This window comes from Xenopus tropicalis, chromosome 5 (genome assembly GCF_000004195.4).
Source record: "Xenopus tropicalis strain Nigerian chromosome 5, UCB_Xtro_10.0, whole genome shotgun sequence".
NCBI classification, from domain to species: domain Eukaryota; kingdom Metazoa; phylum Chordata; class Amphibia; order Anura; family Pipidae; genus Xenopus; species Xenopus tropicalis.
Genome location: NC_030681.2, coordinates 115820078 through 115838126, shown reverse-complemented (window position 1 = coordinate 115838126; position 18049 = coordinate 115820078). Strand labels below are relative to the sequence as shown.

General features: G+C 36.5%; 1 protein-coding gene across 3 annotated transcripts in view; it reads right to left on the bottom strand.

Annotated features, from left to right (window-relative positions):
* Positions 1-18049, bottom strand: part of veph1 (ventricular zone expressed PH domain containing 1) — a 192341-nt gene that overhangs the window by 41568 nt on the left and 132724 nt on the right. For 2 of the 3 annotated variants that reach the window (XM_031902402.1, XM_002933254.4), the window contains exons 10-11: positions 14965-15104; positions 9676-9810 (exon numbers count right to left, since the gene is read on the bottom strand). In XM_031902402.1, coding sequence (XP_031758262.1) covers positions 9676-9810; positions 14965-15104 — 275 coding nt within the window. Of the gene's footprint in view, positions 1-5377; positions 8875-9675; positions 9811-14964; positions 15105-18049 lie in introns of those variants that run through there. The other variant, XM_031902403.1, reaches the window with a different exon arrangement.

Here is an 18049-nt window from a genome sequence, read left to right as displayed (position 1 = left end):
TTTTACCCAAATGCATAATTGTGAATTTATCAAAATGTAATATTATTTACCAGTTTACTGTCACTTCTCTAATGAAGTCAAATATCAACACAAAATGGCAATTATTACATGGATTTTACATTTCTTTTGCAATTTAGCATCGCCCCTTTCTCGTTTGCTGTAACCTTGTGGTCTAACTTTACACAAATCTTATTTCAATACTATCTTTTGATATTGTACTACATTTTTAAATACATTTCAAATGTATTTTAAAGTAATGATCTGAGTTTGTACTACATCGTGAAGAAATAAGGCATTATTAAGCTCAGGCATGAATAATAGCTAAAAAATATTGCCTTTTTCTGCCCCTGGGAAACAATTTCAACTGGTTTTAGAATTGTTTTTTACCCTTCTGAGTTCAAAGATTGTTACAAAAGAACTCGTTCTTGGCTTGCAATTTGAACAGAAATCTCATGTGGTTTAAAATGAAAAAAAATTAAAAAAGAGAGCATTATGGATGTGTGTGCAGTGAGGAAAAACCTTATTGGCTCTTCTGATTTATTTTTCTAAAGAATGCTTAGATATTGTATTTCTTCATAAATCTTGCCATGTATTGAAGTCTCTGTAGGGAATATGTAAAAATTCTGATCTAGGTAAATCTGTATTTGTTTATATTTTTGTATTCAACAAATGTAATCAACAAAACTTCATTTTATACAGAAACTCTTAAGAAATCCAGAAAGAAATTAAAATGAATATGTGCATTACAAATAAGTGATTAAACAATTGTTGGTATATTTTATTCTTCCTGATAGGGACAGTTTAGCAAACTTCAAGTTCTTTTCCAGCATATTAATTAATGGTGTGCAAACTAGAGTCCATTTACTTCTTTGGGGGTACTTTTGAGAGTTTGCTATTAGTCTAAGAAGTGTGCACAGCAAAAAGTATGGATGTTAAAACCTAAACCATAGGCTTACAGTTAAGTTCCAACTAAGTTATTATAAATATGACCTCACATTAGTTCCTCTGCACATCCAAGGCTACTCAATGGAAAGGAACAGTAATTTGTAAACTGTAAAGCAAGGCCACCATAAACATTACTTTAAGTGGTGCCTTTCAGTGATGTCATGTAATCAAGAGTGGAACTGTCTGGCGTGAAGTATCTTTGCCTGTGTTGTCACATCAAAATAAATAAAGGCCCTGTTAAGCTGAGTATTTTCCACTTAGCCATTCTAAATGTGTAAGACTGGTAATTATTTTCACAAAGAAGTAGAAGTGCAGTATAATCTTATGATCACAAATATAACTATTCTGCAAAAATGAAACCCTCAAAATGTGTTCCAAATGTCGCCTTTTGGAAAAGGCAAACACATGAGCGCCAAGTGAGACAATTACTGAAAGCTTTTCATGACTCCAGTCCTAGTTGAAAATACATGAATCTATTTTTAGGGCTATGAATGCCAAGGTATCTACAGTATGTTAGACAGAAATGTGTGAAACATTCTGTCAGTTTTAGAATTTTCCAGATTGCAAATGGCCTGTTGAAAACATGGCAAGCACTGAGCAGAATGGGAAGTAAAGTCATGTTAACTGGATGTGATGCTTGCAGGACAGAGAAGCAACTGGCTCACAAACAGTATTATATGGGGTAATAATTATTTGCCAGGGCCCCAAATTTGACTGTCTAAACCAATATTTTAGCATCATCTTACACCAACCTAGGATTCACAACTGTAGTAGTTACTGGTTATGGCAATGAGAATTCCAGTAAACCATGCCAATTGTTGCTTAAGAGAAATATTTTCAAAGCAAATGCAATGTCTTTCTCTCTTTTACACCAAGCATATAATATCAATTGAAAGAGCTCTATGGCATGACATTTTTTTGATAAGAAAAGGTATGATCCCTTTGCAAAGGGAACTGCGGTATATGAGAATGCAGGTTGGGGGCTCTGAGAGTTTAGAGCCTAATTATTAACTCATTATACTCTTAAAGAACTTGATATTTATCATTTATTGTGGTAGGCCCCACTTCTTGCATTTACCCCCAGATTCTATTAAAGTTAGCTATCAAAAGCAGCATTCTGATTGCAACTGTGAGAGCCATAGATCTAGTTGACTTTTTAACAACCAGCTTCCTAATAAGTTAGGAGTAGGTGAGCTGCTACTTATGTGGGCAATTCAGCCTAAAATAGGAGGGACCTACATTAGTTGCTAGGGATAATGGGTGGAAGGCAGTGACAGGTAATATCTGCAAAGCAATGACAAAGCTAGCATTCTCTATAATGTGGGAGGCAAGATAGATAATTTAGGGCATTTTGACTGTTGCTATTCTCTGCTTGACAACAGTGGTGGTCAAAGGAATTCACATGCCATAGGTATTAGAGCATGGTTCCAGACTTTCTTCATTCAAGCCCCCTGTGAGGCTTGAAGCATGATTCTGGAATGCATTGCTGAATATGTTGGACATCATTCATTTATGCAGACATAAACAGCATTTTCTGTATGTATTGGTGATAAGAAAGAACCACTGTTCAGTTCAATTGCGAAACAAGCTTTATCCTATTTAGCCCATACATTTCCCCATCTAGGAAACACTTAAGCAAAGTTGCCCAGCAACAGTTTGTAACAGCACAAGCTCTGGATATTTACCATCAATGCACAGGTTTATTTGACCATTACACTGGCTTTTCGTACTTCGAGTCACATTAAGTTTAGGAAAAAACTAAAATAGCAAAAAGTATACCCTAGTACAGTGTTTTTCAACCTTTTTTGGGCAAAGGCACACTTGTTTCATGAAAAAAATCACGAGGCACACCACCATTAGAAAATGTTAAAAAATTTAACTCTGTGCCCAGCAGCAGTTCCCCCCTAGTAAATTGGTGCCCAGCAGCAGTGCCCCCTAGTACATTGGTGCCAAGAGCAGTGCCCCCCTAGTACATTGGTGCCCAGCAGCAGTGCCCCCCTAGTACATTGGTGCCAAGAGCAGTGCCCCCCTAGTACATTGGTGCCCTGCCTACGGCACACCAGGCAACATCTCGCGGCACACTGGAACAGTGGTTGAAAAACGCTGCCCTAGTAATAATAGTAATACCATTGCCATGCTCTTATTCAGTCCTCTTTATCAAACTTAGATGTAATAAAATCAGTAAAACCTTGTAGATTCTGTTTATTTTCATTACTTTGCCATGTTTCAAAAGAAATATTTCATTCTGATTTGGAGCAAATTCAGCTGTTGTTGATGTTTATTTTTCATTTCTCCCATTAAAAAAAAAAAAAAAAAAAAAAAAAAACAAAACAAAGCTCAGACCTGACAAAATTCAGAGCCAGGATCTACAGTAAAATGTTAAATAATCTTTCAATGAGAATCCTATCTAATCTGTTCTAATTCATTTTAGTCTGGTTTTATGTTCTTTGTTCCTGCAACTGGAGGCATTAAACATAGTTTTCTTTGCACCAAACAAGTGCCCCCCCCCCCCCCCCCCCCCGACATCAAGTGTGATGTTATATTCTCTGCATGGAAGATAACAGCAAGGGGACTGTTAAAATGCTTGTAAAATATGCTTGTAAAATCATTGGTGATTCTTTTTATGTAAAAATAAAAAAAAAAAACTGGGGACACAGTGGGGCAGTTTTATACACTATTTTAGATTCCCTTTAGCATTTTTGTACCGCTGTATCAACTGCAACTTCATCATCTGTCTGACTTTGGTGGAAACTTTTTGATAACTTTATAAACAGAAACTGGTGAAGTCCTTCAAAGTAGTAACCTTTACTACTTTAATGCCTTATAAATTTTGTTAACGTTGCTTGTACTTTGTGAAAAGTGTGAAAAGAAATGTTTTGCTTTAAAACAGCAATTACAGTATTCATAAATGGGCATTACATAGACATGACTGGGTTCATTTAATGAATGGGCAATAAAACTAAAGGCTACACTAGGGAGGAAGTGAAGCGGTGATGCTATATATAAATCTTTATCCTACAAGAAGATACTGGAATTTGAAAGACACTCTTGAATCTTTACATTTACATAATATCATTACTAAAAAAGCAAAAAATTACCAAAAAAAGCGAAAAATAACCCAAAAACTTAGTTTATCCCAAGTCATCAAGTAGATAACAGAACAGAAAGTGAACTATTAATGAGAATAGTATGAGTATTAAATAGAAATGACTTTATTGTATATTGAGCCAGATTCAGTTCAAGATTTAATTTGAGATGCAATGCAATTCAAAAAAACGTATGTGAAAACTAGATTGAAGTCTACGGGAAAAAAACTGAATTAGAAGAAAAGATTTTTTCTCCTCAAAATGAATCTCGTCCATGCGTTTTCAAGAGGTAACTTTTTCTCATTGAATTAAATCCAGCACATTATGTGAAAACTATCATTTTAAAACTGAGCTAGGCAAAAACAAAGCAGAGAGACTTAAAGGAGAACAAAAGCCTTTTTAAAACCCTAGGCCCTTTCCAGAGGCCTCCCTTAACCATCCCAAACTGCAGCCCTAAGGACCCCTAATACCATTTTCCATATCTGTTCATAAAAAAATGTTTAGCGGTGGGGTTGGTGGCACTTGCACCACTTGATGTCCTTGAATTTAGACTAAGAGCATGGAGTTACAGCTCATCTGGACCTGACTTCAACTGCCCAAGCTCTGAGACTACCCAATCACTGAGAATACATCAAGCAGTGTAAGATGGTGCTCGCTAAGCCTGCTGTGCTACATTATAGAAGAAAAACCTGGACACATTTCTCTAAAGCAAAAGCACAGAAGCCAAGTGAGAGGTATTTAAGAAACCACAAATACAACTGTAGACAAAATTCCTCAAATATTCAAGAAGTAAAATAAAAGGCAAGCATGTCTTTAGGTATTTACAAACAATGTCAGAATTTGTTACAATGAACAAGGATTGGAACTGAAGTAAAACTTTCTAAGAAGAGTAAGATAAATCCCTACAGAGGCATTAATTACTGTGGTATAAAAATAAAGCACTGGGCCTCTAAAAAAATTAAATAAAATCAAGACTGATACAATGGGCCAGATTCAATTTGATGGAAAAAAAGATAATCTCCTAATTCAATTCCAAATTTTTCCATAGAGCCAGATGGGGTCTTTCTGTAATTTGGATCTCCATACCTTAAGTCTAATAAAAAAAACATTTAAACATTAAATAAACCCAATAGGATTGTTTTGCCTCCATTAAGGATTAATTATATCTTAGTTGGGATCAAGTACAAGGTGCTGTTTTATTATTAAGGAGAAAAAGGAAATATTTTTTAAAAAGTTGGATTATTTGATGAAAATGGAATCTATGGGAGATGGGCTTCCTGTAATTTGGAGCATTCTGCATTATGGTTTTACGGATAACATATCCCATACTTGTATATTGATTACAGAAAATAAATTGTTTATGGAGTAGGTTTTATACCAAGCAGATCTTATTTCCTTCTAAGATGGTAAATTTCATTAGGATAAGATTGTAGATGTGATATATGCTGAGAAAGCATTTGATACTGTGCCACAAAGACTGCTGGACTAGGGCCTTATGACTTTAGGTTTTATCCTTGGGTGGAAAAGAGACTGAAATGTTTTCATGAATGGAATATCCAGTTGGGCCAGAGCTGTAAGCTGATTCCCAAAATAAACGTTGCCAAGTGAGCTTGGTGAAATCAGAGCTTGAAATGTGCTCACTAAAGAAAAACTGCTACACAATGGTGGAGTAAGCAGAGAAATTAAAGATTATTGTGGCTTAATGAAAAGTCATGCATGTAGGCTATAATAACAGGCATTCAAATTATAGTTTATAAAGTATTCATTTAAATTAGTCGGTAATGAGAAAGAAATAGTAGCAAAGAAAACTAGTGCCAGCCAGCTTCTGCTGCAAAAGTAGTCTGCTGCAAGACTGTCAGTGAAGAATGGTAGTTCATACAGCTGCCCGAGGAGTTTGGGAAGCTAGGGAAAGCAAACCAAGTAATTATATGTATATATAAGTATATATACTTCCTAATGTAAACCCAGTACAAAGGAAAGAAAATGTATAGGGTCCTAATTCAAGATAGAAGAAAGGCTAAAATGTGCAGTTTTTCTTGTAAGATAAGAACATAGGATATTTGAAGCAACAGGGTATATCACTAAAGGAGTTATTTACATTTTGTATTGATTTTGTATGTATTTGGTCTTAAGACCACAGTATTATCCCTGTACATTCTTCATTAAGTGCTTGATCAACGTGCGCTGATGTTTAAATGGCAATGCATGGCATAAATTAATGAACCAACCACCAGTACTAAAATGTTAATTAACTATTTCTAATTTGCAAGCAAAAAATTGGGCCAAACACTTGGGTTTCAGGGAGGCTACATTTTAATAGAAAATCCTGGTAGTTCCAGTAGCTCACATCTAACATGCTGGCAGATTTTTAATGTGATATTAATTGAACCCAAAGTTTATGTTTGTGTGTCTGGGTAGAGAATTAGAATGTATGATCAAATGGGGCAGAGATTGATGTGACTCGTTGGACATTCTTTGCATAAATCATTGCACAATGTGTTTGTTAGTTATGTACAGCTATAGACTAATGATATTAAAATTAGCCCTCATCCATTACTCTTAATTTCCTGTTTCATAAGCGGACAAGAATAAAATGAACCACGCTCATTGTTTCCCTGTTAGTAATTACTAAGGAAATGCGCAGCGCCAAGGAATGTTTATATTTTGCTCTCCAAATCTCATTCACATTACAGGCCAATATTCCAATATAAGTGCATAAATGAGTAGAAATAATAGTTTTGCTTTTACAAATAATGAGTAATTTAGTTGGAAGAATGCTTAGATGAGAGAGAGGAAGTAATCTGCAGAATTCATTTCTTGGTTCAGAAAAAGTAATTAGAGAAAATTGGGGGTTTTAGTTAGAAATCCAATGAAATTAAAAGATAGTGGAGAACAAATAAGACATTAGTATTAAAATGAAAATGTTTCCACAGAGACAGTTATATTGGTTAATATCGAGAACTGCATGGCTCCTGTGAAGGCATCCTGAATGCCCCTATGCAGATTATAAATTCACCACTGCCAATTATCAGCAACAGAGCCCACAATCAAGTGGGAATCAACAAGTTTAAAGACGTTCAGTCTCACACACAGCAACAAATGAAGCCTCGGGCTCACAGGAAATAATATGTTTCCATTGCCAGGAAAAACACTGTTCTTCTCAGAAGCTGCAAACACAGCAACTATAATTCTACAGATTTTTTATTTAAGCGAGCTGTGGAGGATTTAGGACTAAGTTCATGCTGAAAGACTGTATCTCATACTGTATTGTTGAATCACTCATTTATTAGAATTTATGGATAGTAAAAAGGAATCTGCGTCAGTGGAACTGGCTGATGTAATTGCTGATATCATCAATGATGTTGTGTGATGTCAGTAAGCAGAGCTCATGTTTGAAATACTCAATGTGCATAAATTAGATTATAAGGAACAATGGATGATACAAAATACAATAAAATCTGGCAAAGAATCTGTTTCAGTCTGCTAATACAACAAAGTGTGAGTGTAATGTAAAAGACCAAGGATGGAGATTATGTAGAACTAAAGTCCTAGAGGTGCTCTGAGATGCACTGAGATGGCGCCTACACACCAATATTACAGCTAAAAAAATACATTTGTTGGTCCAAGAATAAAATTTTAAATAACAGAGTGAATTATTTGCTAAGTGAACAGTGTAATTTAGAAATAAAAAGTATACCCCGGCGGGGGCCAGACCCGATCACTGATGGCACTCCCCAGTCTGCTGGAGGACATTGGGGGTCCCTGTGGGGGGTGAGGATGTGCGGCAGGGGCACCTTGGGGGGTGTGGGGCCCCTAGGGAGGCAGCCCCGGTGGGCCCTGCACCCCCCAGTCCGACCCTGGCCAGAGACACTGTCAAACAGTATGCCAGTGGACTTTTCTGTTCTGATGTCACAAGATTAAATTTAAGTGTGATTATTTTCCTATGCTGTGTGAATTAAAAAAGGTCCATGTTTGTAAAACCGTACTGTAAATAAAACAGAAACATAACTGCTTGAAAATTACACTGAGCATCACTGTCTCTTTCTTTAGAAAAGGGATTGACATGTGCCATTTGAGTAAATTCCCAGAAAGGTATCTAAGAAACCAGGGAGTTATGTGATCTGTAAAATGCTTTTGGGCTCCAGCCTGTGCACCAATTAATAGCAGAATGGAAAGGCTCATGCCATTTTAACCCATACAGAGATCACAAGGGTGTTTAATAGGACCCTGCATGTTGATGAGATGTCAGAAAAACGTGTATCACTAGTGAAATATACGGACTGGTCTTGTTGTCCATGTCTGCAGAGTTAATGAAAGATGAACCATTAGATTTTGACATACAACTACATCTGACTGATCAAATTGCTTGTAAAAACAAAGCCTGAGGGTTCAGTTTTGTTAGGGCTGAAAAACTACTTTGACCTTTTTGAAAACATGAGTGAAAGATTTAAAGGCAATTGGCCGGAACTTATTTAACATGTGAAAACAAAAGTTTAAAAAAAGTGCCAATTGTTTTTGTTGCATCTAAAATCTAAATGAAATAAGCAACCCATGCAAAACCACACTAAGCGCTCGTGTCATTAGAATCAACAGAAAAAATGCTTTGAACATTTGTGCTGAGAGATGTCATAACACTGACTTACAATGCCAAAACTAAAGACTAAAATATGAGAAGCAGCTTCTGTAATGTATGTAGGTTTGCTATATTATGTGAATGTGTTTACACAGAGGGGTGAGCAGGTGTCTAGGTGTCGACTGTCCTCAATTTGCCCCCGAAGCTTTCTTTAAAAAGTTATAGCGCCTTTCACATCAATCGCGTTTTATTTAGGAAACCATGCAATACCTGGAAAAATACCATAGAAGTCAACGGAAAGTGGAAAATGCTATTTCATGTTTTTCTTCAGCTTTTTTTTTAATATATATGTGCAAAAGGGGAAAATATTGAGAAATGTTTCCGTGTTTTTTAATTAATGTGCTTCTTAATTTAAGAATAAATGTCAAAATGCAGTGGCTCCATGTTCTAGTATATTTTCATGAGGACCCCTGTATACCTGCTGCAGGCAGTTGGGAGTGGAACCAGACTGACCAGGTTTCTAGCACCAGTTTGCATTTCATATATAAAACTTGCCTGGCAGTTGCCCTTTAGCCCCTCCATGCGATAGGGATTCAAATTTTACAACTAGTATTATTTCACTTAGAAAAACTACATTGGATGAACTACATTGGAGCATGATTTATCAATCAATAATAAATTTGGGATCTAGCAACTGAAAAGTTAATTTCTAAATCAATCTAATTACACCTAGAAAACTGTGACTTTTGGGCAGGGCCCTACAGCTTAATTCTTTATTAAAAGATTTATTAATCTATCCCTTAGTATTGAATCAGAATAATAGTTGTCCATAGAAAGGGTAAATAAACAATGTTTAATTATGACAATTAAAACAGTATGGTAGCTTTCAATGCAATGTGTAAACACAAACATGAGAAGGAAAGCTTTGAGCAAACTATCGCTATATACCCATATTTAACTTTTTAAGAACATTGTTATCACATTTTATAAATATTCAATTTTTTTGTTAAACTATAGGTTCAACAAGTACACTCTAGTTTCAGCAATAAAAACAAGTATAGAGAAGATTACCTTTTTGTGGGGAAACATAGACTGCATCAGAGAAGATTTAAAGCTATGAGTGTTCTTGGGCTGCATCTTCTCCCAGAGAGTCTGAAGTACCTGCATGGTTGCACTGTGCATGGCCAATGGCTCCGGTAACAAGCTCTGCATAGCAATAGGAAGAAATTGTGTCAGAATAGATTTTAGTTCACGTGGCCCTTAGATTTCTTTCTCTTACTCTTTTTCTATTGTGTACCCATTCCTGTTTTCATTTAATTTCTCTTCATAAAGTGGTTGTTCATGAACTTTTAACATATTCAGGACTGTAATATTTGTGTTAACAACTGTTCTATTTAATGAATTCCCATATGGCTATTTTTCAAATATGTGAATATGTATTCTATATTGCAGTATGGTCTGAACATTCAGTACATGCAAGCTTCTACCTACTGTGTAGGTGGTAAAAGAAAAGTAATTACTGGGAATGGGTAAAATATACGCACACTTGGGGGTGAAGACGGTTGGCTGGGTGGCGGGGATCCCGATTGCACTGAAGTTTAGTGAAATGTATGTGTGCAGGGGGAGGGGGTTAGGCGGGGGCCCCTGGGGCCTCTACATGCCGTATGCTTGGGTAAGTCTATGGGGCATGTTTACCAAGATTGGAGATAAATACCACCTGTGATGTTGTCCATATCAACCAATCAGCTCTTTGCTTTTGATTTCTAACTTGTAGGTGACTGTTCAAATCTAATTGCTGATTGGTTGCTGTGGGCAACATCACCAGTGATATTTATCACCAATCTTAGTAAACACACCCCTATGTATATTGGCCATCAGACTGGAAAAACAAAACACTGCAGCACTTCCTTGTTGCAAAAGTGAAAAAGGTGAATTTATTTGGTGAAAATTTCAGGCAACATTTTTGGCTTTTGCCCTTTTTCAAACTGTTCAGTAGTTTGCGTTTATTCTTTAGGATCTTTAATCATGGTACCTAAGAATATGTGGGGCATATGAAGCTGTAAAATGTTAGCTTTCAGGTGATTTTCAGAAATTGTATTTAAAAAAAAAATGCTAAATTTAACAAAGATTTGCAGTTTGGTAGTTTGCAGTACAGAAATAGAGTTAGTGGGTCAGCATATTTTTGCAGCTTTTACTTCACATAGAATAACTATGTATTTAAAGAAGAAGAAACCTTTTTTTCCCTAACTTTAAAATTACTCTTAACAACCCCTGAAATAACATACCTTAGTTCCTGCATTCAGTCTGATCTGGTTTCTGATTTATAAGTTGAAATCTCTAGCTCCTTTCCTCCTCTTCCTGGTACAGAGTGAAACCCTGCCCCCTCTTCCTGTTCAGCTCTCCTCAGCTCTTCAACTAGAAGAGCCTTCTGTGCATGCCTGACAGAGAAGCAGCTTTCTGGGAATGCAAAGAGAAGCAGGAGTCAGTGTGCAGCTACAGATGCAGATTTTTTTCTGTGGCCATACATAACAGCCTGACTCACTGTGCATTCCCAGAAAGCTTCTTCTCTGTCAGGCATGTACACAAAAGAGGAGATTTCAATTTATAAATCAGAAACCAGATCAGACTGAATGCAGGGACTAAGGTATGATATTCTGGGGACTGTTAGGAGTAATATTAAAGATAGAAAAAAGGTTTACTTCTTCAAATATAAGCCATGAAACTAGTATTCACATGGTGTATTATGGAGTCTGTATCTGACACATACTTGGGAAAACATACACACATTGGGCATCGAACTATTTAGTAGACCCCTGGCATTCAAATGTAGTATGTTTTATCCTGGTACCCAATGTCATGAAGGAGATATAATGCTGTAAAATGGAAATTAAATTTTAATCAGAACACTTTGATATACCTATGCACATTGGGAATACAATTTAACATTTTTTATTAAAACTGCTAATTTTAAGAAAGCATTACAGCTTGGTAGTTTAGTAGAAAGGAATTGTTACCCATTTTGGATTCATCAGATTGGGCATTTGCAAAAAATCTATCTTTTCGTGGGGTACTAACTTACTGTTAGTGAAATTTGTGGCTTACCACAGAAAAACTCACCTACTTTCTTTTCATTTCTTTGCGATTTTTAGATATTTAGAAGCGAACTCTAGTGAACTCTAACATTTGCTCATTGATAAATAAGCTTCTAAAAAATCCCATAGGTGTATTTTGTTGTGGTGAGCTCTAATTTCACACAGAGGGTTAATGCCTTTGTTAAATATACAGGTTATGAAACCTAACTTTGAACATGTACTTGAATGTTTTCTGGATACCCAAGCAAGAGCATGATTGGGTCAACTAGGGCATCATAATTATGGTCCTTTAATGGTTCGCATTCAGTGACGTGTGGGTGGTGGTGCATACAAAGCCAGAAGAGTAAATGAAGTGATGGGACACTAAAAGGAGGATTGGACTGAGTGTGAAAGAAATGAAATGGGAACGAGATAAACTGACAGTGTGGGACAGAGAAGAATGCTATGAGTAGATGGGGCTGGGTCAGAACCACATTTGCCTGGATTTCAGGGCTTTATTCCTTTAAACTTCAGGAAAGGATTTAAGTGAGTTCTTCAACAGCTAGGGGGGGTGTCGGTTGGAGTTCAAAGATAAAGAAGAACAGTAATAGGAATATAGTGATATTTGCCTCGGGTTAGAATGATTAAAATCCCTTTTACTTCAAGGTATGCAATTTTCTTAAGCATTACCATCTCATGCAGCCATGAACTAGAGGTTGTTATTAAAGAAGTAACCCCTTGAAATTCAGATTGTTGAAAAATACTGCATATTGTTGTAGCATGAACTGAAGGAAATGTGATTGTGCATTCTTCTGGCCATACTGGAATTCATCTGTTTATATGTTTCTGTTACTTACATCTGATACACTTATTAGGACTACATTCCATAATAGCAAAACAATGTAAGTCTATGCAGATGCCAAGGTTGAGAAAAATGCTTTTGCCTTTGCATTACTAAAATGTATCTGTTTCACTTATAATTTAAAGTTTAAACATATACTTGATTTATATTTTCTATGGAGTATTTGTATCATGTTTAGACATTTTTTATATATAATATTTAAAAAGCTAACATGATCTCTAACAAATGTATAAAAGATGGAAATGTTAAGGACTGTGGCATAGCAGAAGTTAAATAATTTCCCCCCATAGTCACTCATATACATTTGCTTTACTGAAATTCCTGATAATATAAACTATACCTATACTCAGTGCTCTTACATATGCCTTTTACTCTGAAAGTCATAGAACACTAGTATGAATCTATCAATCTTAGTACATGCAGGGACCCATAGGGTTTAGCTCCCCTATGGCTTTAAACCCTACCTCTTCACTTATCCTACTGTTACTATGTACAGTATCTACTATAGTCCTATGTATCTAGTTGGCACTATACTTTATATCCTATTGGTTTAGTCTGGTTGACCCCTCCCATTGCAGACTGATATAATGTCTAGCAAGGAGGATGCCTCTCTGGCATCCATAATTATATGCACCTACGTTACACAGCCTGTCGTGAGTTGTAGTACAACCACATCCTCAGCTCTATCCAGGTCTCTTCCACCTAAGCAAAGGCCCATGCTCAGAAAGAGAGTCACATGTACCCCATGTTCTACCAATAGCCTGGTGTTTAAGTGCTTTTCAGCCAAAAAGGGGTTACATACAGCTGCATCAATTTCTCTTTAGCTAGCTGGCTTATGGTCCTTACATATCTAAACAAAATAAATATCATTAGACCTTAGCCTGCCAGTGAACAGGCTAATTTAGTTGTGTTTTGGAAAAAAAATATATTGTAGGGGCCTACAGGCTTAACATCCCCTATAGCTTTAAATCCCTATTTCCATTGTTACTGAGCAGAAGCCCATGTATCTATTTTTCCTATTTGCATATTGTAGTTTATTGGTATGACCTCTTCCTGCCATGCTTTAATATAGTGTTTGGTTAGGGGTGGATCTTCCTTCTTGGCCTTCAGCCGTGGATCTGTCTGAATGTGCTCCAGGAAGCCTGGAATCCACATGGTGCAGAAGTGTTGGACCCTACAGAAAGCCACAATCTCTAGTGAAGTTGGGGAACAGGAATCCAGAGAACAAGGATTTAATAAGTGCAGGGTTCCTTGTTCTCTGGATTCCTGTTCCCCAACTTCACTAGAGATTGTGGCTTTCTGTAGGGTCCAACACTTCTGCACCATGTGGATTCCAGGCTTCCTGGAGCACATTCAGACAGATCCAGGAATTGTCTTACTTTTATAGAGGATAAGGGAATAAGACAAAAATCAAGATTATTCATTTAGAAATATTTAATTAATGCCTTGTCGTATATTGCAATAGATGTCCAGATAACTGCTTCCACTCCTGTATGTATCAGGGCCAAGAAGCTATCTGAATAAGAAAGTGAAGACTGAGATGAAAGTGAGACATTGTGAAGAAACAGAACAAAAGTCCAAGAAGCCAGGTGGCAGAGGGGTCATAATCCACAATAATCTAAATTAGTATTACATGTAGTGGGCCAAATTAATTAAAATGATGATGTCAGATAGTCCATGGGCCTCCAGTTGGACACCCCTGATCTAAATGATTATACTTTAATAAACATAGCAGCTTACTTTAAAGGGATACTGACTTGATTTTTATGGTGTTCTTTTTATTTCGAAAGTACGCTGTTAACATTGTTTGCAAATAATTTACTCTGACATTGAAAACATTATTCTGGAACCAACAAATGTATTTTTTTTTTGTTGTAAGATGTGTAGGCGCCATCTCAGTGTCTGAGCTTTTAGAAGGACCCAGTGCTACACATTAGAACTGCTTTCAGGTAACCTACTGTTTCTCCTTCTCCCATGTAAATGGAGGAGTCCCAAGCCGGACTTGGATTTCTTACTATTGAGTGCTATTCTGATATACTGTATATACTGAGAGCTGCTTTCTTGCTCCCTTCCCACTATTCTGCTGATCGGCTGCAGGAGGTGGGGTGATATCAACTTGCAGCTCAGCAGTAAAGTGTGACTGAAGTTTATCAGAGCACAAGTCACATGGCTGTGGTACCCTGGGAAATGAAGAATATGGCTAGCCCCATGTGAAATTTCAAAATTAAATATAAAAAAATCTGTTTGTGTTTTTGAAAAACAGATTTCAATGCAGGATTCTGCTGGCGAAGCTCTATTAACTGATGTATTTTGAAAAAAAAAAAAATATGTTTTCCCATGACAGTATTCCTTTAACCAGTGACATTAATTTTCTCTAAGAATGTGGCATACACAGTGCTACCACATTATTGTTTAACCTGGACAAACCTGATGAAAGAGAAAGAGGATATGGATCCATAGCTGTGGCTGCTGGCTGATGAGGGTAAAACTACTCTTACTGTAGAGGCAGTAGTGTCCCTTCATTGGGCAGCTGAAGAACAACTTTGCTACACACCCTTTTACAGTATCTGCAAAATAAGCACATGATGCACATTATTATTACTGAAGGAAGATAAATAAACCATGAGTGCAAAACTGCTAGTGAATGTTTAATCTGCATGTCAGTGTACAATATACAAAATATTTAAGGGGAAACAAATAGGAAAGAACATATTATGGACATATGTGTGAAATATGTGTATATTGTAAGAATGTACATCACTGCGTATCCTTGTAGCGCTTTATAAATTTATACATACATAAAAAAACTGAGCACAGTGATGAGTTAAAATACTCAGCACCAATAGTGTGTACATCACAAACTGTGATTTTAAAGAACCACTGCATTGCATATTACACAAATTATAGGTAGTAGAAACCGGCTCATGACCAAAAAATAATTAAAAACAGGAAGTGCAGCACCCAGTAGGGAGACCAGAGGAAAGTTTTTTTTTCCTACAGGAGAGCTGAAGAGGATGGTTAGATTACACTATTGGTATTAAAGCCATCTACCAAGACGTCTGTTTAGTACATGTGAAGCAAAATGTAACAATGCATTAACACAGGAATACCATTCACTCCTGTAGAATAAATGGGTTTCCATGTTACACCATCTGAGCCAAATATACCATTAAGCTGACTGCATCTGTATTCTGACCATTTGGCTAAGAAAATGTATACACCTGTATTTTAGCTGTTTTTAGTCATGTCACAACATAGCAAGCACAGAACACAGGGGACTGCTTGGAGCTAACTTCTTCTCCAAACACAACAAATTCTCTGCATTCAGCCATTATCAATATGTTAAGGGTGATGGGTGAGTGCAGAGGAAATCTTGTCTTTGTCTGCACACCTGCACACCTGCATTGCAAACTTTAGAGGTGAGCACAACTTTCGCTTTTCTTCTCCAAATCTCCTGTTGTTCCATGTCACAGTTGCTTTAGCCGAATGGCACGGTAATTAGCAAACCACCAGTTCTTTTTCTTCCTCATTGCCCTCATTTGTTTTCAATAATGGGCATACAATAAGGCAACGGAAGAACCAGCTGAATGCCTTGTCACCTAGAGAGCTATAAGGGCTGATTCACAAAAGTGCGTTAATTTTTATCGCACGCTTTTTTGCGTTAAAATAGATGCGAAAATTTACGCGCGATTCACTACAGTGACTACAGATTCACTACCGCGTGCAGTGTTATTTATTCAAGGATGTGTTGGCCCTAGAGTGATGCAGCCTCCAGTTTGCAGGGAAATGGTTATTTTCAGTACAGTAATTTTCTGCAAGTATTAGCATGTATGGCTAAAATGGTGTGCGTTTATTCGCGACTATTTATATGCTACTATTTATATGCGGCTACTATTTATATGCGGCTACTATTTATATGCGGCTACTATTTATATGCGGCTACTATTTATATGCGGTGACTATTTATACGCGGCGACTATTTATATGCGGGCGTTGATTAGCGCATGTACCGTCAAATACCGCATGAAAATAGTCTTTGCGACTAAAATAACGCATGCAGTATCGCGCGGAAATTAACGCAAGTATGCTTTTAGTGAATTGTGCGTTGTCGTGAAAACTTAGACGTGCTAAAAATTTTACCACATGCTATAAATAGCTCATGTTTTAACGCACTTTAGTGAATCGGCCCTATAGTCTTTTATCATATCAGTGATATGAACACTTTCATTACTGTGTTGATGGTAATGCGCGTAATATGCACACACCAATAAGTCATTAGCTTATGGCATATTGTTAAAGACAATCATCATTGTACATAATTAGCATCTCAAACACACTCATAGACCGGAGCAATTGCCTTTCAGCATGGTGGAAGTGATTTGTCATTGACACCAGAATGGAGAATAGTGTAATACAATCATTTCTGGAAATTATTATTATTGCAGTTCTGGGAATAGTTGAACAGGCTCAGTATTTGTCCTGGCTGGTTGCCACGAGTAAAGCTGATATTGCGGATATCAAATACACACAGGCCTGTCCCACTTCAATTTGATGTTTTTTCAATGCACTCTGCAATCATAGCAGATTGTTAGTGTCAGATGAATGTATTCTTTTTTCAGAAATAAACACTGAAATCACAGGGGAAGGGTAGAACTATATTAACAAAATACAGGAGAAAATATACAACGTGTCTCAAATGAGCTTAGAAATGGAGTGGCAAAAATACAGTGAGACCTGAAAGGTAATCAAAATGATCAGCACCTTACAGGACTGTAATATGCTATGGTGTTCTCAAAGGCACCTTACAAGCCATGTACAGTACTAATTAGGTGTAAATGTACTCCCATCTATGTATTTATGTTATAAAAAGTTTATATTTTTGTACCATACTACTTTTTGCAAGTCATCAGTCTTTACAGCTTTTATAATAAATAGCATCCTCTGGCAAATGTACTTAATCTACTTTGAAGTACTTAAAATTGTGGTTTACCTTCAGGTTAACTTTAAGTATGTTATAGAATGGCTTATTCTTAGCAACTTTTCAATTGGTCCAGTTTTTATAGTTTTTCAATTATTTGCTTTCTCTTCTGAATCTTTTTAGCTTTCAAATGGAGGTCACTGACCCCAGCAGCCCTCCTCTATTCATATTCTAGTTTCTTTTCAAATCCCTGCCTGGTTGTTAGGTTAAACTGGACCCTAGCCAGATAGCTGCCAAAATTCCAAATTAGAGAGCTGAACAAAAACCTAAATATTTGAAAAATCACAAATAATAAAAAATGAAGACCAACTGCAGACTGTCTTAGAATAGCATTCTCTACATCATACTAAAAGTTAGTTAAAGAACAGTTCAATTTAAGAAAAATAGATAAATGCTTATTTCGGAATTATAATACAGTCCAATAAACTATATACCTGATTATTAAAAGTGGGAGGCAGAAGACAGAAAAAAACAAAATTGAGTATATATAAATGTAGAGGTGGTCCATTAAAAAGAGAAACAATAAAATAGAAA